Genomic DNA, 24,405 nt, shown 5'->3' on the forward strand with positions numbered 1-24,405 from the left:
TGTGTGTGTGTGTGTGTGTGTGTGTGTGTGTGTGTGTGTGTGTGTGTGTGTGTGTGTGTGTGTGTGTATTTGACCCTCACAAGGTGCAGTAAGACCCGCAGAGCATCCCGTGCTCTCTCTGGATACTGTAGGATCTCTGCTAGTGCCTGGCCAATCAGGGACGAGGGGCTGTTCAGCTTCACATCATTACCAATCAGCATGTAGCCTGGACAGACACACCCACAATATCAACAAGAAGGAGAGGAAAAGAGAGATGCAGACAGTGAGAGTCCAGTTGGGTAAACAGAAAGTAATTATGACACAATTGGGAACATGGGTGAACTGGGATCTACTCAGTTGGAGGTGACAAACCAAGCCAATCTGATTGTGTGGAAGTAGGTAGAATGTCCCTAACCTGCCCAGTTGGAGGGGTGGGAGTACTGAGTGTGTGGAAGTAGAATGTCTCTAACCTGCCCAGTTGGAGGGGTGGGAGTACTGAGTGTGTGGAAGTAGAATGTCTCTAACCTGCCCAGTTGGAGGGGTGGGAGTACTGAGTGTGTGGAAGTAGAATGTCTCTAACCTGCCCAGTTGGAGGGGTGGGAGTACTGCTTGCTGCTCTGGACAGTCTTCATGGCGTCTGCGAGGGCAGCGCTGGCCTTGGTCCCGTTGAGCAGAGCGGTGTAAAAGGCATGGACAAACACTTTGGAGGCTGACACAGGAACAGGCCACAGAGACACCAGGACACACTGGGCCCCAGCAGCCAGGAAGGCCCTGGTCAGACCTACCACACCGTCTGCTGTCACCTTACTGCTGGACTCCTGGTATGAGCTGTAGATAAGATACACACACACACGCACACACGCACACACACACACACACACACACACACACACCACCACCACCACCACCACCTGGTTTCATAACCCTCTATCACCAATACGAGACTACTGCTCTGTCAACTATGTCTTTATCTACCACAGCATAACTACATAACTATCAGTGGATAACAGAGTGGACATTTTGTTATAGAATCCGGTTCCCCCCTCTCCAGGACCACTTGAAATCAGAGGTGTTCCACATTAGGCCAGCCGCCCCTCTCCTGGTCCACTCACCCCAGCACCACCAGTTTGACAGGCAGCCTCAGGTCCAGTATATCAGCAGCGGTGAGCAGGAACTCCTGCAGGGGAGGGCTGTCACAGATACTCTCCGCATCGCTCCCATCATCCTGCAGGTGCAGGCTCTCTGGGATGGTGTAGCTGCTCCCAAACGAGCCCTTCCTGCCCTTGCCTCCACTGCCTCTCTTCCCACCCCCTGCCCCTCTCCCTCCAGTCCCCACACCTGCCCCTGCCCCGCCGGGTATGCTCTCTGGGTTGGGTGTGAGCACCAGGGCGGCCAGCTTCCAGGAGATGTGGGTAGCGAAGTGGGCACACTCGGCTTGGGTGAGGGCACTCATCACCCTCTCCTTGGTGGCAGAGGATCCAGCCAGTGGATGGCAGCCCAGCAGCTCAGACACCATGAGAGCCTCCTCTTCGGCCGAGGGCATGGGCCCCCACAGCCAGCGGTCCATCACAGAGGACGGCAGACGAGGGTTACCCACCACAGCTGCCATGGACACGCCACCACAGGAAGCCGGCCCCGCCCGCCGAGAATGACCCTGAGGACACATTGAGAAAGGCCAATGATGACGATGATAGAATGTAACAGGGGCTTGACAGTGGTAGTAACAGCAATAAAAGAAGTGATGGCATTCAAACAAAAGCCAAGGATTCCGACCTTGGAGCTGATTCCCAGACCCTGGATGGAGGGCACGGCGATGAGGCTGAAGCGTTCATACAGGTACTCATTAGAGGAGCTGCCCTTCAGCAGGGCGAAGGGGATGAGGTACAACTCCCCCTCCAATACCAATATCAGCTGTCTGTGTCTACCCACGGGACCACTGGAATGCATCAGGCCCTGGACAAACAGAGACAGGGAGTGATGAGTGGTATTGATATTGGACTTACTATAGTATAAACACTTTCTCTCTCTGTCTTTCCTCCGCCCCTCTCTATCAAATGCACACACACACACACACACACACACACACACACACACACACACACACACACACACACACACACACACACACACAGGTCATATGCTCACCCCTTCCATGGGTGCGATGAGAAGGTCGTAGAGGGCACGGAGAGGAGGTTTGTTGAGGTTGCTGGGTCGGCAGGGCAGAGAGGAGCAGCCATCTTTGGCTGGGGACACGGTGTTACTGAACAGGCTAGTCATACTCTGGCAGCTCCTGCAAAACACAAACACAACGGTGTTCATTTCAGATGGCACAGCTATTCACACTGGCACATAGGCATAGTGGTTCTAGGCAACACACACACACACACACACACACACACACACACACACACACACACACACACACACACACACACACTGAGAGTACTAGAAATTGTCTTTCTGGTTGAGGAACTGTGCCTAGAGCCAGCCAGCCAGCAGAGTGCTGCATCGGAAGTGCCCCCTGGTGAGACAGCAGCAGTTCCTGTGGGAAATGTATTAACGGCACAACAATGTACTGTAGTATGGCATGTAGAATGTGATATAGCACAGCACACTAAATAAAATCAATTGTGCATTTGAGATAATATAAATTTCCACTAGATGGCGATATGTGACTGTAGAACTGTGGAGGGGAGTGTAGCGTGAGACCTCTGGACCTGACAGACACTGCAGGAGAGAGAGAAAAAGTGACACCTCCCCTGCCTCTTTCTCCTGCCCCTCTCTCCAACTATCTACACAGCTACCTGGCATGAAACTAACGAAAGCTTACACTGGAAAACTTCCAACAATCCACCCAACATGGATGACACTAATTTTGTTCTGCTCACTATTGAATATGTGCACAAGGCTTTTATGTCGCAGCACCTTGCCTGTCTGAGCTCGACAGCTGTAAGATGCTCTGCTGCTCAACATTAGCAGTCTTGCTGAATACAAATGCTATGTGCGCTGTGCAATGAAGAGAGAGTGATGGCTCCCTGCTTGGGCAGATGTGCTGTGCGGCACGCTGAGAGCTGCCGTAATGGCCGCTGTGGGTAGATGAGCCTTCCGCTTTGTTTACACACAGCCAGGCTCAGGCTCCACGGGGCACACTACTATTGCTATCAATCTGCTGTAACAACCAGCCTCCCCGTCTGGCCCCCTCAGCCCCCCCCCCCCCCCCCCTCTTCATTCTGCCCTCCTGGTGATACCCCTGGGCCACAGGCTCTCCTCCAGTCTGCCAGCTCTCTCCCAGGCCTCAGAGGGAAAGCCAATAGTTTGTTAGTCTGACAGGAGGAGCCTGAGAGGAAATGAGGGTTGAGTGAAGAAAAGGGATAAAAAAAAGAGAGAACGGTTGACCAAGAGAAAGGGGAATGGTGAGAAGGAAAGGCTAAAAGCAGAAGGCTAGGAGGTTAAGGGTATGCTCACTGGCTCTTATCTGGGTGCAGGTTGAATGGAATGCCTGTCAATGACAGGGACATACAGCAAGCAGGTTCCAACTCTCAGTGGATTCAGTCATGTAATACTACTGCACCAATAAGGCTGATAGCCACCCACCCTTTACTGCTATTCAATGTCTAGGAACATCTGAATGAAGAGCTCTGTTATTCTTTACAAAGTGAGATTACAGAGTAGGTAATCTCTTCTGGACAGACGCACGTACATTAAATAGTATTGTAGCATCTGTCAATAGACTGTGGGATGCGACGACTAACTGGTGCATTTTTTTTGCCACTGATCATTTGGACGAATCACGATTTCGGAAGGGGAGGGGACAATTGGGCCATAGACTTGCCTGTAACTTGCAAAGTGAGGGGGGAGGAGCTACCGCCCTGTTTCCGCTCCTCGTTTTAGTTTATTTTCTAACACGTTTCCCCCCAGAACTTAATCGAGCATCTGATGCAATTACACAACATTTTAGTTCTGGGTTTCGAAGATGACAGATCAGGTGACTTTTCAATCAGAAAAGCTAGCTCCTTCATATTTTGACTTTGTAGCTCTCTTCAGAGATAGATGATGTTAAAGATCACGTCAGACATTCAGACACCTTGCCAGGAACTCTGCAATCCTTCGTTCATGCTCAGAATCCCTGTGTCTTTTACCTTGGTCTTTGTACTATTGTTGATACATCCTTCATTTAAATGGTTTTCTCTCCTAATACAATCTATTCTCGGAATAAAAAGTCATTAAGAGAATGATACGTCAACAGTCTAAAACTCATACAGCAAAGGGACTACGGGAAAAATGAGCAAACAATAAATAAATGATGAGAAATCAAATAAAAGAGAAGCTTTGATAGCCACATTTTATATTGATATCAAAACCCCAAGATGTATGGCTTGAAATGACAATGAGCCTTTCTTCATTTTCCTTTGTTTTAGTGAGATTGACCAGTGGCTCTTAAGCACAAGGGGCTTTATGATTCAGATAAAAGAATGAGTGGATTATTACCGGCAGCCCATTAAAGAACGACTGGATTATTACCGGCAGCCCATTAAAGAACGACTGGATTATTACCGGCAGCCCATTAAAGAATGACTGGATTATTACCGGCAGCCCATTAAAGAACGACTGGATTATTACCGGCAGCACATTAAAGAATGACTGGATTATTACCGGCAGCCCATTAAAGAATGACTCTCCAAGATCGCATAGCAGTTCAGACGTCTTTTGTCCTCGTCTTGTCGTGTCCTGTATATATATATATATATATTTACAACTTTTTTCATATACATTTTATTTTTATTTTCCATCAACTCATCTTCAAAACACTCTCCTGCAACCCGCCTCACCAATTTATATTTATATAAAAGTATTATTTACCTCAGATCTGTAATCCTCCAAGAAGCTAGCCAGAAACTCCAAGAAGCTAGCCAGAAACTAGCCAGAAGCTAGCCAGGAGCTAGCCCAGAAGCTAATCCAGAAGCTTATCAGAAGCTAATTAGCTTCTTTACTGGCAAATCGTTAGTATTCAGCTAACCACGGTTTGTGGTCATCGGCTATCCTTTGGCTCAAAAATCTATTGAAAATCTATCGCCAGTTTTGTACAGCGCAGACCAATTTTTCTCTCCATGTCCCTGGATTTCGACTGCTCTCTGGACATTCATGCCCGGATCTCACAGCTAGCTAGCTGCTATCCGTGTGACAATCGGCTTTCGTCGATTCCGGAGCAAGCATCGGTTGTCAATCACTCCTGAGTTCCATCGTTCACTCCTGGGCTGCGGTCACCTATCCGGACCCGTTTTGCTGCCTACGCGGAGCCCCACCGGGCCTTCACAACTGGACTGCCGACGTTATCTACCTGAAGGAGATCCGGCTGGCTCCTCCGTCGCGACGTTACCTGAACGCCCATCTGCGGCCCGCTAACCGTTAGCTGTCTTACCGGCTGCTATCTGAATAGACAATCGGACAATTTATTTATTTTTATTATTATTATGTTTTCTTCTCGGGCCTCTATAACTATATCTATTGTTCTTATTTTTGTTGTTGTTGTGTGATTTGGATTAATCCCCTCTACCACACGGAACCCCACTAATCTACTGACCGAACGCAAGAGGTGGCTAACAACAGACTCCATCCTATGCTAGCTTGCTACCGATGACCTGGCTAGCTGTCTAAATCGCCATGACCCTCAACCAACCTCTCCACTCACTGGACCCTTTTGATCACTCGACTAAGCATGCCTCTCCTTAATGTCAATATGTCTTGTCCATTGCTGTTCTGGTTAGTGTTTATTGGCTTATTTCACTGTAGAGCCTCTAGTCCTGCTCACTATACCTTATCCAACCTATTAGTTCCACCACCCACACATGCAATGACATCTCCTGGTTTCAATGATGTTTCTAGAGACAATATCTCTCTCTTCATCACTCAATACCTAGGTTTACCTCCACTGTATTCACATCCTACCTTACCTTTGTCTGTACATTATACCTTGATGCTATTTTATCGCCCCCAGAAACCTCCTTTTACTCTCTGTTCCAGACGTTCTAGGCGACCAATTCTTATTGCTTTTAGCCGCACCCTTATTCTACTCCTCCTATGTTCCTCTGGCAATGTAGAGGTGAATCCAGGCCCTGCAGTGCCTAGCTCCACTCCTATTCCCCAGGCGCTCTCTTTTGACGACTTCTGTAACCGTAATAGCCTTGGTTTCATGCATGTTAACATTAGAAGCCTCCTCCCTAAGTTTGTTCTATTCACTGCTTTAGCACACTCTGCCAACCCGGATGTTCTAGCTGTGTCTGAATCCTGGCTTAGGAAGACCACCAAAAATTCAGACATTTTAATTCCAAACTACAACATTTTCAGACAAGATAGAACTGCCAAAGGGGGCGGTGTTGCAATCTACTGCAAAGATAGCCTGCAGAGTTCTGTCCTACTATCCAGGTCTCTACCCAAACAATTTGAACTTCTACTTTTAAAAATTCACCTCTCTAAAAACAAGTCTCTCACCGTTGCCGCCTGCTATAGACCACCCTCTGCCCCCAGCTGTGCTCTGGACACCATATGTGAACTGATTGCCCTCCATCTATCTTCAGAGCTCGTGCTGCTAGGCGACCTAAACTGGAACATGCTTAACACCCCAGCCATCCTACAATCTAAACTTGATGCCCTCAATCTCACACAAATTATCAATGAACCTACCAGGTACCTCCCCAAAGCCTTAAACACGGGCACCCTCATAGATATCATCCTAACCAACTTCCCCTCTAAATACACCTCTGCTGTCTTCAACCAAGATCTCAGCGATCACTGCCTCATTGCCTGCATCCGTAATGGGTCAGCGGTCAAACGACCTCCTCTCATCACTGTAAAACGCTCCCTGAAACACTTCAGCGAGCAGGCCTTTCTAATCGACCTGGCCGGGGTATCCTGGAAGGATATTGACCTCATCCCGTCAGTAGAGGATGCCTGGATATTTTTTTTTAAATGCCTTCCTAACCATCTTAAATAAACATGCCCCATTCAAGAAATTTAGAACCAGGAACAGATATAGCTCTTGGTTCTCCCCAGACCTGACTGCCCTTAACCAACACAAAAACATCCTATGGCGTTCTGCATTAGCATCGAACAGCCCCCGTGATATGCAGCTGTTCAGGGAAGCTAGAAACCATTATACACAGGCAGTTAGAAAAGCCAAGGCTAGCTTTTTCAAGCAGAAATTTGCTTCCTGCAACACTAACTCAAAAAAGTTCTGGGACACTGTAAAGTCCATGGAGAATAAGAACACCTCCTCCCAGCTGCCCACTGCACTGAAGATAGGAAACACTGTCACCACTGATAAATCCACCATAATTGAGAATTTCAATAAGCATTTTTCTACGGCTGGCCATGCTTTCCACCTGGCTACTCCTACCCCTGTCAACAGCACTGCACCCCCAACAGCAACTCGCCCAAGCCTTCCCCATTTCTCCTTCTCCCAAATCCATTCAGCTGATGTTCTGAAAGAGCTGCAAAATCTGGACCCCTACAAATCAGCCGGGCTAGACAATCTGGACCCTTTCTTTCTAAAATGATCTGCCGAAATTGTTGCCACCCCTATTACTAGCCTGTTCAACCTCTCTTTCGTGTTGTCTGAGATTCCCAAAGATTGGAAAGCAGCTGCGGTCATCCCCCTCTTCAAAGGGGGGGACACTCTTGACCCAAACTGCTACAGACCTATATCTATCCTACCATGCCTTTCTAAGGTCTTTGAAAGCCAAGTCAACAAACAGATTACCGACCATTTCGAATCTCACCATACCTTCTCTGCTATGCAATCTGGTTTCAGAGCTGGTCATGGGTGCACCTCAGCCACGCTCAAGGTCCTAAACGATATCTTAACCGCCATCAATAAGAAACATTACTGTGCAGCCGTATTCATTGATCTGGCCAAGGCTTTCGACTCTGTCAATCACCACATCCTCATCGGCAGACTCAACAGCCTTGGTTTCTCAAATGATTGCCTCGCCTGGTTCACCAACTACTTCTCTGATAGAGTTCAGTGTGTCAAATCGGAGGGTCTGTTGTCCGGACCTCTGGCAGTCTCTATGGGGGTGCCACAGGGTTCAATTCTTGGACCGTCTCTCTTCTCTGTATACATCAATGAGGTCGCTCTTGCTGCTGGTGAGTCTCTGATCCACCTCTACGCAGACGACATCATTCTGTATACTTCCGGCCCTTCTTTGGACACTGTGTTAACAACCCTCCAGGCAAGCTTCAATGCCATACAACTCTCCTTCCGTGGCCTCCAATTGCTCTTAAATACAAGTAAAACTAAATGCATGCTCTTCAACCGATCGCTACCTGCACCTACCCGCCTGTCCAACATCACTACTCTGGACGGCTCTGACTTAGAATACGTGGACAACTACAAATACTTAGGTGTCTGGTTAGACTGTAAACTCTCCTTCCAGACCCATATCAAACATCTCCAATCCAAAGTTAAATCTAGAATTGGCTTCCTATTTCGCAACAAAGCATCCTTCACTCATGCTGCCAAACATACCCTTGTAAAACTGACCATCCTACCAATCCTCGACTTTGGCGATGTCATTTACAAAATAGCCTCCAATACCCTACTCAACAAATTGGATGCAGTCTATCACAGTGCAATCCGTTTTGTCACCAAAGCCCCATATACTACCCACCATTGCGACCTGTACGCTCTCGTTGGCTGGCCCTCGCTTCATACTCGTCGCCAAACCCACTGGCTCCATGTCATCTACAAGACCCTGCTAGGTAAAGTCCCCCCTTATCTCAGCTCGCTGGTCACCATAGCATCTCCCACCTGTAGCACACTCTCCAGCAGGTATATCTCTCTAGTCACCCCCAAAACCAATTCTTTCTTTGGCCGCCTCTCTTTCCAGTTCTCTGCTGCCAATGACTGGAACGAACTACAAAAATCTCTGAAACTGGAAACTCTTATCTCCCTCACTAGCTTTAAGCACCAACTGTCAGAGCAGCTCACAGATTACTGCACCTGTACATAGCCCACCTATAATTTAGCCCAAACAACTACCTCTTTCCCAACTGTATTTAATTTATTTATTTATTTTGCTCCTTTGCACCCCATTATTTTTATTTCTACTTTGCACATTCTTCCATTGCAAAACTACCATTCCAGTGTTTTACTTGCTATATTGTATTTACCTTGCCACCATGGCCTTTTTGCCTTTACCTCCCTTCTCACCTCATTCGCTCACATTGTATATAGACTTGTTTATACTTTATTATTGACTGTATGTTTGTTTTACTCCATGTGTAACTCTGTGTCGTTGTATCTGTCGAACTGCTTTGCTTTATCTTGGCCAGGTCGCAATTGTAAATGAGAACTTGTTCTCAACTTGCCTACCTGGTTAAATAAAGGTAAAATAAAAAAAAATAAAAAAATGACTGGAGTATTACCGGCAGCCCATTAAAGAATGACTGGATTATTACCGGCAGCCCATTAAAGAACGACTGGATTATTACCGGCAGCCCATTAAAGAACGAGTGGATTATTACCGGCAGCCCATTAAAGAATGACTGGATTATTACCGGCAGCCCATTAAAGAATGACTGGATTATTACCGGCAGCCCATTAAAGAATGACTGGATTATTACCGGCAGCCCATTAAAGAATGACTGGATTATTACTGGCAGCCCATTAAAGAATGACTGGATTATTACCGGCAGCCCATTAAAGAACGACTGGATTATTACCGGCAGCCCATTAAAGAATGACTGGATTATTACCGGCAGCCCATTAAAGAACGAGTGGATTATTACCGGCAGCCCATTAAAGAACGAGTGGATTATTACCGGCAGCCCATTAAAGAATGACTGGATTATTACCGGCAGCCCATTAAAGAACGAGTGGATTATTACCGGCAGCCCATTAAAGAATGACTGGATTATTACCGGCAGCCCATTAAAGAACGACTGGATTATTACCGGCAGCCCATTAAAGAACGACTGAATTATTACCGGCAGCCCATTAAAGAATGACTGAATTATTACCGGCAGCCCATTAAAGAACGAGTGGATTATTACCGGCAGCCCATTAAAGAACGAGTGGATTATTACCGGCAGCCCATTAAAGAACGATTGGATTATTACCGGCAGCCCATTAAAGAACGAGTGGATTATTACCGGCAGCCCATTAAAGAACGACTGGATTATTACCGGCAGCCCATTAAAGAACGACTGGATTATTACCGGCAGCCCATTAAAGAATGACTGGATTATTACCGGCAGCCCATTAAAGAATGACTGGATTATTACCGGCAGCCCATTAAAGAATGACTGGATTATTACCGGCAGCCCATTAAAGAATGACTGGATTATTACCGGCAGCCCATTAAAGAATGACTGGATTATTACCGGCAGCCCATTAAAGAATGACTGGATTATTACCGGCAGCCCATTAAAGAATGACTGGATTATTACCGGCAGCCCATTAAAGAATGACTGGATTATTACCGGCAGCCCATTAAAGAATGACTGGATTAGTACCGGCAGCCCATTAAAGAAGGAGTGGATTATTACCGGCAGCACATTAAAGAGGCTTAATGGGCATTGAGATCCAATTACAGCTGGAATTACCCTCTCATCAAAGAGAACCTCAACTGGAGATGAGGACAGGGAATACGACCCAGACAAGAGCACACACGCACAAACACACACACGCGCAATTTAAACACGCACGCATTTAAAACACACACATACACTTAAACATACAGACACACATCGCCAATCAGTAAAGTGCAAAACATGCACTGAATGACAAAGTGATACTAATGCTAATGAACTCTACCATGAACACAGACACACTCAGTCAAGTGTATATACCGTCATAAAATCACATACTGTATGCACATCTGGGATTCAAAAACAATTATAAACTGGGTGATTCGAGCTCTGAATGCTGATTGGCTAAAAGCTGTGGTATATCAGACCGTATACCACGGGTATGACAAAACATGTATTTTTACTGCTCTAATTACGTTGGTAAACAGTTTATAATAGCAAGAAGGTACCTCAGGGGTTTATGATATATGGCCAATATACCACGGCTAAGGGCTGTATCCAGGCACTCCACATTGCGTTGTGTTAAAGAACAGTCCTTAGCCGCCATATACCACACCTCCTTGTGCCTTATTTCTCAAATAGACTCACACATGATATAGTTCATGGTCATGTAATAGTCTTATGAAGGCAGGGAGCTGATAATGGCTTTTCCAACTATGCCAATTTAATAAGGAGGATTCACATGCTTCTGAGCTGGCTAAACAAAGGAGAAAATACTATTTTGAAAGCTAATATTCTAATGAATTCCCCTACCTAACAGGATCCTGTCCCCCATCAGATAGCTCTCTTATTATGGGAATGTGGGGGAATTAGAGATGAAAGTTTAAAGGCTCTCTTTCTCCACTGGAGTCCTCTAACTAACTGCTCTTGGAGGTCAGTGTCTCACACAGTGTCTGTCTCACCTGTTGAACAGGTTGTTTCTGGACACCATGCGGAGGAAGCCTGTGGGGTCAGTCACAGAGTTGAGTTTGTTGTTGAGCTCCTCAAACTGCTGGTCCAACAGGTCCCCTGCCTCACTCTCTGTCTCACTGCTGGAACAACCCCTGAGAGAGAGAGAGAGAGAGAGAGAGAGAGAGAGAGAGAGAGAGAGAGAAGAGAGAGAAGAGAGAGAGAGAGAGAGAGAGAGAGAGAGAGAGAGAGAGAGAGAGAGAGAGACATTATGCTGTTAGACATGCTTGCATGCCCACACACACACCTGCTCACACATACACACAGACACGCCCAGCCCAGTTTCCCAGGCATGGTCCAGAAAGAGCCCTGACAGGAAACAGAGTTAAATCCTCCCTTTTATATGCTGCTAATGCTGATCTAGCCAGCACCCAGCAGGGAGTCTGTTCTGTTACTCCATCCTCTACCCCCTTTTATCTACACCCCTTCTCTCCCCATACACCCCTCTATCTATCCATCCCCGCCCCCACTTTTACCCCCATCCCATCCAAACCGCTTCCATTTTCCTCTGTCAGCTCACTGCTCTCATCGGTCCCAAGTTAAACCATGGGAACTGGTGCTCTCATCTAAAATCTCTCTCATTCTTTCTCTCCACTAATCCATATATTCGCTGTAGCCTCTCTCTGAGATCCATTCCCATGAAGGCCCCTCTCTGTCCACATCTCTCTAACACATGGCATGTGCAGTAACACGTGCTAGTAGGTGGTAAAGTTACATAGAGTACTGTACAATACAGGTCAGAAGGTATGGCAAGATGGGCAGTGGGGAAAGAGATAGAGTCTATGGTAGACTGGTTTTATTATTGAGGACTGAGGAGACACATTCTTCCCAAATATGGATGCTACTGTGGAGTTATTACCCCTCCCTCTCTCATCCCTACTCTGCCATCCATCCTTTTTCTCTGTAATAGTACTCTCTCTGTTTCTGTCCCCCTCCCACTTCCCTCCTCTGTCCCCCTCTCTACATCCTCTGTGAAAAGTGAATGGGGCAGTAAGTGGTGCCATATTGTGGCTAGCCAGGCGTAGTGGTGTGTGGGCTTCCTCCCATTGGAGCAGTAAATTACTCAGTAATGGGGCAGGAGGGCACGGCAGGCTGGGGATTGGCAGGGGGCACACTGGATGGCCACTAAAGGCTGAATCCTAATTTGAAAACTTGAAATGTTGCATAAATCAAGCAAAATGTACAGGCAACTGCCAAAAGAACGGAAACACTTGTGTAAATAAGGGATACAACGTATATTGAAAGCAGGTGCTTCAACACAGGTGTGGTTTCTGAGTTAATTAAGCAATTAACATCCCATCATGCTTAGAGTCATGCACTAAAATGCTGGGCAGGCCATTACTGAAAACTGGAAAATAACAAAACATTTAGAGGAACAGAAACAGGAAGAAAGTGATCTCAACTGTGCCGGTACAGAACGGTATATTAAAAGCATGAGAATTGGTTAATAACATCGTTATCAGTTCTGGTTTAATACAATTCAGTCCCACAAAAAACAGCAACAAAGTGTCTATACAAAGTCCTCACTCTGTCACAGAAACGTCTTCCCCTGTCTACCTGACAGCTGAAAATCTTTGCCAGTGTGCTTTGTTCCGGCTTCCTGCCCCCCCCCCCTCCCCCTATTTTTTGGGTTGGAACAAAAAAATGGTGGTTCCAACCAGTGCCCTGAAGTAAACCTGCAGTTTGATTGCTCACTTAATTTATTTGTCAATAACTGTTCCTTTTTCAAGGTCACTTCAAATTACACATAGTCCGTCTAACAAGACTCCTCCCACCACTGCATATCACTCCATCCATTTCCCTCTGTATCTCTCTGCATTCCTCATCTCGTATATTCTTCCTCTCCTCTGCCCTCAGTAACCTGTCTGTTGTGTTTTCCTGTCTCCCAGTCCCAGACAGTATTTGTTAAGTGAGTCCAGTGGGCATCCAGAGAGCCATTACTCTGTCTCATTGGTTCCCAGTGGGAGCAGAGAGCAGTTGTTTAGACAGATATCAGGGTCCTGTCATCACACCATGCACTCGGGAGAATGACTCCTTGAGACTGCATACAGAACAGCATCCCTCTATGTGCATCCGCCAGTGCCCACTCTATAGCATGCATGGTATATTCTGAGCTCCAAGTGGTGGAGGTGTGCGTGTGTGTTTGTGTGTATTACCTGCTGTAGTAGGATTCTACTCCCAGGGCCTCCCGAGCACTGGCAATATGCTGCTCCAGAGACGAGCCGCTGGCCACACCCCCTCCCCCGCCCTCATGGAGGTCTGGTCCGCCCTCTGTCACGCCCTCTCCCAAGTACACCTCATGGAACTTCAGGATGCCTTGGAGAAAGAGAGAGAGAAAAAGAAAAGGAGAAAGAGATTATTGTCAACAAGTTAAACGTATTGGTCATATCACAATGGGAAAATGAATAGCACTACAATAGACTATGTCATGATGCACACAGCACTAGTGGACTTAGTCCGCTACAATGAAAGTGTAATAAGACCAGTTTAGCCGTCTTCAGCCCACCAAACGTGTTAACAATAAGAGAACATATGTAGAGATTGCACGCTGTAAAACTAAGTTACGCTACATTTACTAGCACATCTGCAGAGCAAAATGAATAAACAAATAATGTTCAATAAAATATAAGAGTGGCTGCCTGTGCCATCTGCTCCGTGCCATGGGAGCTGAGATGTTAGAGGAGAAGGGAGGGAGGAGGGGGGGGACTACCACAGCAGTGGTGGTGGTAGATACTGAGTGTGGGGGTTGAGTTAGGCTTGGAATATGTTCACATCTGTGAGTTGGCAGACAGGCTGTACACCAGTTCATTTATTAGAGGAGTCCCTTTACTGATTAAGGGTTCTTTTACCCAGGTCCTGTGCTATGTATATACCTGTGATTGCCAGGGGGAGAGAGACAGAGCAGAGGGCTGATTACAGGAATGGTGACCTCAGGCAAGAGGCAGCTCTTTCAACCTTTCATTTCCCTCTGCAGTACGACACCTGTCTATATTACTACTATTAGACACGGCAGCCTTGGCTCTGGATTTTATCAACCCGATCAAGGCTGGTGGGCGTGTGTTATTATGACTCACAGCTTTCATTCACACTTTGTCTAGTAGGGCTAAAAGAGAAGCACAGGCTAGAATTCTCCCTGGCAGCCAGAGCTGTCAGTCAAGCGAGAGCTATGACTGGGCTTCAAAGCCCCCTCTATTCTCTTTGGTGAGCGAGAAAGGCTATGGAGTAGCCTTCTCAATACTAAAGGCAGCAAAGCTTGTTTGTGTGAGAGATTATGTGTGTGTGCGCACAAGAGTAGGTGTGTGTGTTTCCCTGTTGAATTGTGTGTGAGGATGTTGATTCATTGTGCAAGTGCTGTTTGGCTCTGTCACTCTCGGTTACCATGGCTCATCGGCAGGTGCCCTTAGAGGCAAGGCTTTCTTACCCTCTGAACACAAGCCATGCCCTCCAGGACTCACAGCTAAACAAAGCACAATCAAGATGAAATTCACTGTTTGATTGAGTGTGTATGTGTGTGTTTTGTGTCTGTACAATGTTTTGTATAATGTGGCATAATAGATTTGTACAGATTTACATAGTACCCTTACAGTTCTTCATTGTATCAGCACACAGAGGAACTGAGTTAGTTAATATCTGCCTCCCTCTCCCCCAGGTCTTACCTGCTCCTGGAGCCAGCAGCCAGCTGTACAGGTACCCAGCAGCCATGGAGAAGTAGAGCACCAGGGCCCTCTGGCTGTTCACCGTGTCCAGGATGTGCTCCACTGTGACTGGGGTGTAGGGGTCTGAGTCCTGCTGGCCTGTCTGCCTCTCCACCAGCAGGTCAGCAAAGGCCCGCGTCCGACCCCGCTCTGCCACTGCCAACGCCTCGTCATGGTGGCCTGGACAGCAGAGGGTCAAAGGTCAACGCTAGATTTTCTAGCTATCAGAGAGCGAACACGTACAAATGTTTAGTAGTATAAATATTTTGCAACAAATAGGTAAAGATAGGAACAAACATGAAAAGAAAGTAAGAGAATAGCAGACAGAATGAAAGAAAGAGGGAAAGACGGTGAGAACGGAATGCGGGCAATGGATCGCGTAACAATACCTAGGCTGACAAGGACCCTCTGGAGTGCCTGGTAGGAGGAGGTCTGCAGGTCAAACAGAGAAAGTTTGTAGTCGGTGCTGTGCTGGGCCTCATGACGAATGGTCTCAAACAATGCAGATGCTCGGTAGAGCTGCAGGACAAATAACACAACCACAGATAACGATCAGTTACTGCATAGTACACCCACTGTTCACTGTTCACTCCATGAACAGTGAAGAGAGATAAGAGCTCAGACATAGACATGCAGTGGCAGAAAGAAGACACTAGATGGCAGAAGCCCTCCTCAGTGTAAATTATATTTGATATCAGCACAGCTCCCTCAGCTCCCTCTCTTAAACACAGCTCTGATATTCAACACAGCCACCCTCCCCTCTCATCTCATCCACCCAGACAAGAGAGAGGGAACTGAAGATGCTAAGCCATCGCCTGGGCTTCCAAAACACACAATGTCTTCGAGGGAAACAGTGTGTCCACAGAACACTATGTCTCCCTGAGCCCTCTCAAGACTTATTTTCTCTGTTCAGTCCCAGACACTATTAGGCTGGAGAGGGAGAAGGAAAAGGAGAGGGGGGAGAGGTGGGAGGGCAGACAGAGTGTGGGCGGAGGCTGTGCTGTGCTATGCTGCACACTAGCAGTCCAGGCCAGCCAGGAGTGCTGATTCATGGGAGTTGGTATTGATTTCCTATTCCTCCTCTGTTGGCAGGCCTTTAAGATGACTGAGAATGTTCCACCTCCAACTCCAGTCTGTAAGAGGCCACCATTGACACAAAACTACGCACACCAACCATTCAGATAGCTGCTGCCCTGGGACTGGCACATGGAAGGGATGGAATTGGAATGAATCAGGTATGTATGTGTGTGTGTGTGAATGGTGAGGTGGTTACACCTAGCCAGGTCTATCCCCAAGGTCAGCCAGTAAAGTATATCAGACAAGAGGAGAGAGGGTGAGAGAGAGCAGAGTGTGGTTGTGCAGCCTTAGTGCTTGTTGTCCTGGCTGATTCTGCTGATAGGGCTGCAGGCTGATTGCTGGGCACACAGACATCCCATTAAGAGGGAAACAAATTTCCCACACTGGCTCCCTATTGGCCTAACCTCACCCAACACAGATTAAAACAAAACAAAAAAGTGCTGTGTCCGCAATGTCCTACCTACACGCTGTAAAGGTAATATCAAACAGGGGTATAGGACATTTACACTGAGTGTACAAAACATGAAGAACTATTTCCATGAAATAGCCTGACCAGGTGAATACAGGTAAAAGCTATGATCGTTTATTGATGTCACTTGTTAAATCCACTTCAAATCAGTGTAGATGAAGGGGAGTAGACAGGTTAAAGAAGGATTTTTAAGCCTTGAGACAATTGAGACATGGATTGTGTATGTGTGCCATTCAGAGGGTGAATGGGTAAGACAGAAGATTTATGTGCATTTGAACGGGGTATGGTAGTAGGTGCCAGGCGCACCGGTTTGTGTCAGGAACTGAAACGCAGCAGTTTCCTGTGTGTATCAAGAATGATCCAACACTGGTGCGGTTTCAACATGGCTACGTAAAGATGTGTTCTGAGGCATCTTCACTAAGATTTGATACTTTTATGTTTGAACCTTTTATCTGTCAAAACGAGAACACACTTTGCACACCTACTGGCTTTAGCAACATTTGGTTGGCCTTCTTGGATATGTCTGGAACCGGGAAAATGAGACGAAGTGGTAAACAAGAAGACACGACAAAGACTAGCAACAAGATGGCAGATGCTAACGTTATGGAGATATTATTCACCATCCACGCAGAAATGGCTACATTACGCTCGGATGTCATGACCAAACTTCGTTCCACAGTGTCAAGTGTAAGAGCTGAATATATGACAAAAGTCCAGTCAACTATCGCAACACTATCGCGACAGAAACCCCCAAAATGAAGGATATGGAAACGTCATTGACCGACATCGATAAGCGGCTTACCAAATTGGAGACCAAAAACGACGAGCTTACCTCTGAGAACGTGAAGCTAAAAGTTAGTCTAGAGCAGTGGTTCCCAAACTTGTTTACAGTCCTGTAGCCCCTCAAACATTCATCCTCCAGCTGCGTACCCCCTCTAGCACCAGGGTCAGCGCACTCTCAAATGCTGTTTTTTGCCATCATTGTAAGCCTGCCACACACACACTATATGATATGTTTAATAAATGTAAGAATGAGTGTGAGTTTTTGTCACAACCCGGCTCATGGGAAGTGACAAAGAGCTCTTATAGGACCAGGGCACAAATAATAATATAATAATAATCAATAATTTTGCTCTTTATCTAGCCATCTTACATATAAAACTTTATTTGTTCATCAAAAATTGTGAATATCTCACCACAGGTTAATGAGAAGGGTGTGCTTGAAAGGATACACATAACTCTGCAATGTTGGGTTAAATTGGAGAGACTCTCAGTCTTAAATAATTTCCCACACACAGTCTGTGCCTGTATTCAGTTTTCATGCTAGTGAGGGCCGAGAATCATTTCTCACATAGATACGTGGTTGCAAAGGGCATCAGAGACTTAACAGCGCGATTTGCTAAGGCAGGATACTCTGAGTGCAGCCCAATCCAGAAGTCTGGCAGTGGCTTCTGATTCAATTAAATTTTCACAGAACCGCTTGTTGCAATTTTGATGAGGCTGTCTTGTTCAGCTATCAGTAAGTGGACTGGAGGCAGGGTATGAAAGGGATAACGAATCCAGTTGTTTGTGTTGTCTGTTTCGGGAAAGTACCTGCCTAATTGCGCACCCAACTCACTCAAGTGATTTGCTATATCAAATTTCACATTGTTGATAAGCTTGAGTTCATTTGCACACAAAAAAAATCATACAATGATGGAAAGACCTGTGTGTTGTCCTTGTTAATGCAGAGAGAGAAGAGCTCCAACTTCTAAATCATAGCCTCAATTTTGTCCATCACATTGAATATAGTTGCGGAGAGTCCCTATAACCTAAACTCAGATAATTCAGGCGAGAAAAAATGTCACCCAGGTAGGCCAGTCGTGTGAGAAACTCGTCATCATGCAAGACGTCAGACAAGTGAAAATGATGGTCAGTAAAGTCTCTCAATTCCAAAAAACGTGTCAATACTTTGTCCCTTGATAACCAGCGCACTTCTGTATGTTGAAAAAACGTTACATGGTCGCTGCTCATATCATTGCACAGTGCAAAAAATATACAAGAGTTCAAGGGCCTTGCTTTATCAAAGTGAACCATTTTCACTGTAGTGTTCAAAATGTCTTTCAAGCTGTCAGGCATTCCTTTGGCAGTAAGAGCCTCGGTGGATGCTGCAGTGTACACAAGTGGCGTAGAGTGTAACTGCTTACACGCACGTACGTTCCCACTCCACTATGTCTCCTGTCATGGCTTTTGTGCCATCAGTACAGAGACCAACACATCTTGACCACCGAAGTCCATTTTATGTCACAAAGCTGTCCTGTACTTCTGGTTTCCAGAAGAGGATGTCTTCCTTAATTGACCACCCCATAAACGTAACGGACGTATACCAGGAGCTGTGCCAGGCCCGCCACGTCTGTTGACCCATCCTGCTGTAAGGCATATAATTCACTGGCTTGTATGTGAAGCAGTAATTGTTTCAAAACATCTCCTGTCATGTCACTGATGCGTCGTGAAACAGTGTTGTTTGATGATGGCATTGTCTGTATATTGTCTGTTTTTTTTTGCCTTTACCCCAGCATTGTCCCAGCCATATCCGCCGCAGCAGGAAGAATTAAGTTCTCCACAATAGTATGGGGCTTGCCTGTCCACTCAGTAGCTCATCATATAAGACACTTTTTACCCCTTCTTATTAATGGTATCTGTTGCTTTTATACATGTCTTACTCGAAAGTCGTCTTAATTATCACTGAAAAAACTGCCGTGGCTTATTTTCCAAATTAGCATGTTTTGTTTCTAAATGTCTGTGCAAGAGTACAAGGCTTCATTGAGTTGTGAGATAGTACTTTTGCACATAAAACACTGTGGCTGAGGAAAGACACTACTCCCAACATAAGTGAAGGCCAAATCAATGTAGTTCTCATCATATTCGCACCTCTTTGATGGTCCAAAGTCCCTGTCTGTTGTTTGGTGCTTTCCCGGGTACATACGGACAGTTAGTGGAATTCCGGCTAGAAAGTAACGGTTAATGTGATTGGATGTTAATTATTTGACGTGGCTTCCTGTATTTGACATTGTGTTGTTACAGTTGAAGTCGGAAGTTTACATCCACTAAGGTTGGAGTCATTAAAACTTGTTTTTCAACCACTTTGTTAAGAAAAAACCACAAATTTCTTCTTAACAAACTATAGTTTTGGCAAGTCGGTTACGACATCTACTTGGTGCATGACACAAGTAATCTTTCCAACAATTGTTTACAGACAGATTATTTCACTTACAATTCACTGTATCACAATTCCAGTGGATCAGAAGTTTACATACACTAAGTTGACTGTGCCTTTAAACAGCTTGGAAAATGGCTTTAGAAGCTTCTGATAAGCTAATTGACATCATTTGAGTCAATTGGAGGTGTACCTGTGAATGTATTTCAAGCCCTACCTTCAAACTCAGTGCCTATTTGCTTGACATCATGGGAAAATCAAAAGAAATCAGCCAAGACTTCAATAAAAGAAATTGTAGACCTCCACAAGTCTGGTTAATCCTTGGGAGCAATTTCCAAATGCCTGAAAGGTACCATGTTCATCTGAACAAACAATAGTACGCAAGTATAAACACCATGGGACCACGAAGCCGTCGTACCGCTCAGGAAGGAGACGTGTTCTGTCTCCAAGAGATGAACGTACTGTGGTGTGAAAAGTGCAAATCAATCCCAGAACAACAGCAAAGGACATTTTGAAGATGCTGGAGGAAACAGGTACAAAAGTATCTATATCCACAGTAAAACAAGTCCTCTATTGACATAACCTGAAAGGTTGCTCAGCAAGGAAGAAGCCACTGCTCCAAAACCGCCATAAAAAGCCAGACTATGGTTTGCAACTGCACACAAGGACAAATATTGTACTTTTTGGAGAAATGTCCTCTGGTCTGATGAAACAAAGATATAACTGTTTGGCCATAATGACCATTGTTATGTTTGGAGGAAAAAGGGGGAGGCTTGCAAGCCGAAGAACACCATCCCAAACGTGAAGCACGGGGGTGGCAGCATCATGTTGCAGGGGTGCTTTACTGCAGGAGGGACTGGTGCACTTCACAAAATAGATGGCATCATGAGGACGGGAAATTATGTGGATATATTGAAGAAACATCTCAAGACATCAGTCAGGAAGTTAAAGCTTGATCACAAATGGGTCTTCCAAATGGACAATGACCCCAAACATACTTCCAAAGTTGTGGCAAAATGGCTTATGGACAAGTCAATGTATTGGAGTGGCCATCACAAAGCCCTGACCTCAATCCCATAGAAAATTTGTGAGCAGAACTGAAAAAGTGTGTGCGAGCAAGGAGGCCTATAAACCTGACTCAGTTACACCAGCTCTGTCAGGAGGAACGGGACAAAATTCACCCAAGTTATTGTGGGAAGCTTGTGGAAGGCTACCCAAAACGTTTGACCCAAGTTAAACAATTTAAAGGCAATGCTCCCAAATACTAATTGAGTGTATGTAAACTTCTGACCACTGGGAATGTGATAAAATAAATTAAAGCTGAAATAATTCATTCTCTCTACTATTATTCTGACATTTCACATTCTTAAAATAAAGTGGTGATCCTAACTGACCTAAGACAGGGAATTTTTACTAGGATTAAATGTCAGGAATTGTGAAAAACTGAGTTTAAATGTATTTGCCTAAGGTGTATGTAAACTTCTGACTTCAACTGTATTTCGCTGAACACTAGATGGTTTCATTTAATTTTTGGCAGTGAAATGAGGCTACTCAGGCGAGAAAAAAACCTCACCCAAATGTATAGCCCTGTTGGAAAATATAAATGGACTGTTTGAAAATATATATACACTACCGTTAAAAAGTTTGGGGTAAAGAAAAGCACATTATTTGTCCATTAAAATAACATCAAATTGATCAGAAATACAGTGTAGACATTAATGTTGTAAAAGACTATTGTAGCTAGAAACGGCAGATTTTAATGGAATATCTACATAGGCGTACCGAGGCCCATTATCAGCAACCATCACTCCTCAGCAATGTTCCAATGGCACGTTGTGTTAGCTAATCACACAGACATCATTTACAAATGAAGCATTTGTGTTTAGTGAGTCCACTGGATCAGAGGCAGTAGGGATGACCAGGGATGCTCTCTTGATGAGTGTGTGAATTGGACCCTTTTCTGCCCAGCTAAGCATTCAAAATGTAACGAGTACTTTTGTGTTTCAGGGAAAATGTATGGAGTAAAAAGTGCATTAAGTAAAATAAGTCAAAAATATAAATAGTAAAGTCATGTACAGATACCCCAAAAAACGACTTAAGTAGTACGTTGAAGTATTTTTACTTAAGTACTTTACACCACTGGCCTTTTATGAACCAATATAACTGATGTTTAACATTACATTTATCTGACATTTTCACACCATGACAGTTGCACATGTGCGATTCCTGAAATGACTCTCACCATGTCTTCCCCCCTGGGCTACGTTCACCCTCACTGATAGAAGTTATGAGCTGTAAAACATCAAATCCATTCCATTCCATCTATTATTCCCATATCCTCTCCAGCAGTGACAAAATGACACCATGTATTCTCGCAAATCTGATTGAAGTGTCGTCAGGTGAAATCTCTCCCCCACAGAGAACAAGGCGTAACAGAGTGAGGGTATTAAAACACATTTGTGTTTAAATGTGGATATAGAGGAACATGGGTCCAAGTCATCTCATTCCAACAGTACGGATGATGTATGAATGTCAAGTGCAGTAATACTGCGTAGTGGGACATAGTGCGCTATGTAAATCAGCCCTGAAGTGGGTCAGGGTATTTACCAAGGTCATATAGCTATGCCACCAGCAGTACCACCCCTCCCTGCTTCCTCATGAATAATCATCTCATCTATACTCTGAGAACAACTACGTCCTTTCCTTTTTCCAACAACAACAACACACCCTACAATGACTGGAGAAAATATCCCAAACATTACTGAATTCACTGGGAATGAACTGGGGTGTGACAAAATACTGTTGCTTTGGCTAACATCTGTTTGACAAGGTAAGCCTGAGGGGTATGGGGATAAGGTCCTTGTACTAGATGTTGACAGAGAGGAAAGAGAGAAGATAGAGTTTACAGATTCAGGAACTGGATAAACTGAACAGAATTGAGTTGTGTTCAAGCAGAATTGTCTCCTTTGTCTCTCTCTCAATTCAATTCAATTCGATTCAAAATGAATTTTATTGGCATGGGAAACGTGTTTACAATTCCAAAGCAAGTGAAATAAACAAACAAAAGTGAGGACACAGTAAATATTGCACTCAAAAAGTAAAAAAAAAATAAAGACTTTTCAAGTGTTATATTATCATCAGCTATGTACAGTGTTTTAGCAATGTGCAAATACTAGTACGAATAGTAGGGGATCTAAATAAACAGATACATACAGTATTTGTGGTATGTACAATGTTGTTTCTCCTCTCACTCTCCCTTTCCCCCTCTCTCTCTTTCTCAGAATGACAAATGAGAACAACATGAATAACTGATGGCAACACAACTAAAATGGTGTGATGATAGCAATCTTTTTAAATCTTAAACAATCACTTAAACAACCTTCCTTTCGCTCCCTCCATCAGTCCATCTTCTTCCCTCATCGCTCCATAATGTTTCACTTTCCTTCTCCCTTTCTATACATGATCTCTCTCTCGACACATACAGATGTGAGTGTGTAAGTGTAACCCTGTGTAGTGTGTATGCTGTGTGTGAGGAGAGGTTCATGTCAGATTTTTACCTGGTGCTGGGCCTCCTCCAGGTTCCCACTGGCCCACAGAGACAGCCCCAGACGATGGCGGATCTTAGCCTCGTCCTCACGCCGAGCCAGCTGCTCTGCCAGTCGTAGGCCTGGAGAGGGAGGGAGGAAAGAAAGAGAGAGCAAGAGAAATAAAGAGACAGAGAGAGGGATTATAAATAATTTAGAGCTATGGTCAGGCACTCAGGTATCGTTCAGGGTAACAGATGTAAGCATAGCGTGGTACTGATATTCTGACAGTGAACAGGCTTGAATATTTGGCCTCAGTTGTAAAAGTACATCTCAGTCTGGGGCTCTCTCACACACACACACACACACACACACACACACACACACACACACACACACACACGCACACACGCACATACACACACACACACACACACACACACACACACACACACACACACACACACACACACACACACACACACACACACACACAGTAAGAGGCTGTTAGGGCACTAATCTGGGTACCTAGTAATCAATGGTAAGGATCGAGTGGCTGAGCAAACACAAACACACACTTAATGCTTCTGTATAAAGGATGTGCAGGACTAACCAAACATAAGAGGTTTAATAGAGTGTAGAGACAACACTTCCGTACTCTGTCTTCGATTACACGCTCATATATTAGAGCAAAGACCCAACACATATCATCCACTTAACCACACACACACTGGAGGTACAAAACACAGAGGATAGATACATCATCTCTTGAAACTCTTTGTGTAGCTCATCACACTGGTCCATAAACTTCCTCTGAGATTCAGCAGAAACACAGGGATATTTTTCCCGTGTTCATTTAGCGTGGCTTTGTCAGATCAGCTGTTGAGAATGCTGTTTGTTTTCCTGTTTCAATCCCTCAAGCGGTGATGC

General features: G+C 45.2%; 1 protein-coding gene across 3 annotated transcripts in view; it reads right to left on the reverse strand.

Moving 5' to 3' along the window:
* Positions 1-24,405, reverse strand: part of LOC110535069 (tetratricopeptide repeat protein 28) — a 328,541-nt gene that overhangs the window by 7,213 nt on the left and 296,923 nt on the right. For all 3 annotated transcript variants that reach the window (XM_036935885.1, XM_036935884.1, XM_036935887.1), the window contains 10 exons: positions 23,509-23,618; positions 15,599-15,728; positions 15,171-15,389; positions 13,671-13,830; positions 11,469-11,609; positions 2,125-2,269; positions 1,753-1,932; positions 1,092-1,633; positions 560-807; positions 81-205 (listed from right to left, as the gene is read on the reverse strand). In XM_036935885.1, the coding sequence (XP_036791780.1) occupies positions 81-205; positions 560-807; positions 1,092-1,633; positions 1,753-1,932; positions 2,125-2,269; positions 11,469-11,609; positions 13,671-13,830; positions 15,171-15,389; positions 15,599-15,728; positions 23,509-23,618 (2,000 nt within the window). The remainder of the gene's footprint in view (positions 1-80; positions 206-559; positions 808-1,091; positions 1,634-1,752; positions 1,933-2,124; positions 2,270-11,468; positions 11,610-13,670; positions 13,831-15,170; positions 15,390-15,598; positions 15,729-23,508; positions 23,619-24,405) is intronic.

Source organism: Oncorhynchus mykiss, chromosome 11 (assembly GCF_013265735.2).
Source record: "Oncorhynchus mykiss isolate Arlee chromosome 11, USDA_OmykA_1.1, whole genome shotgun sequence".
In the NCBI taxonomy this organism is placed as follows: Eukaryota; Metazoa; Chordata; class Actinopteri; order Salmoniformes; family Salmonidae; genus Oncorhynchus; species Oncorhynchus mykiss.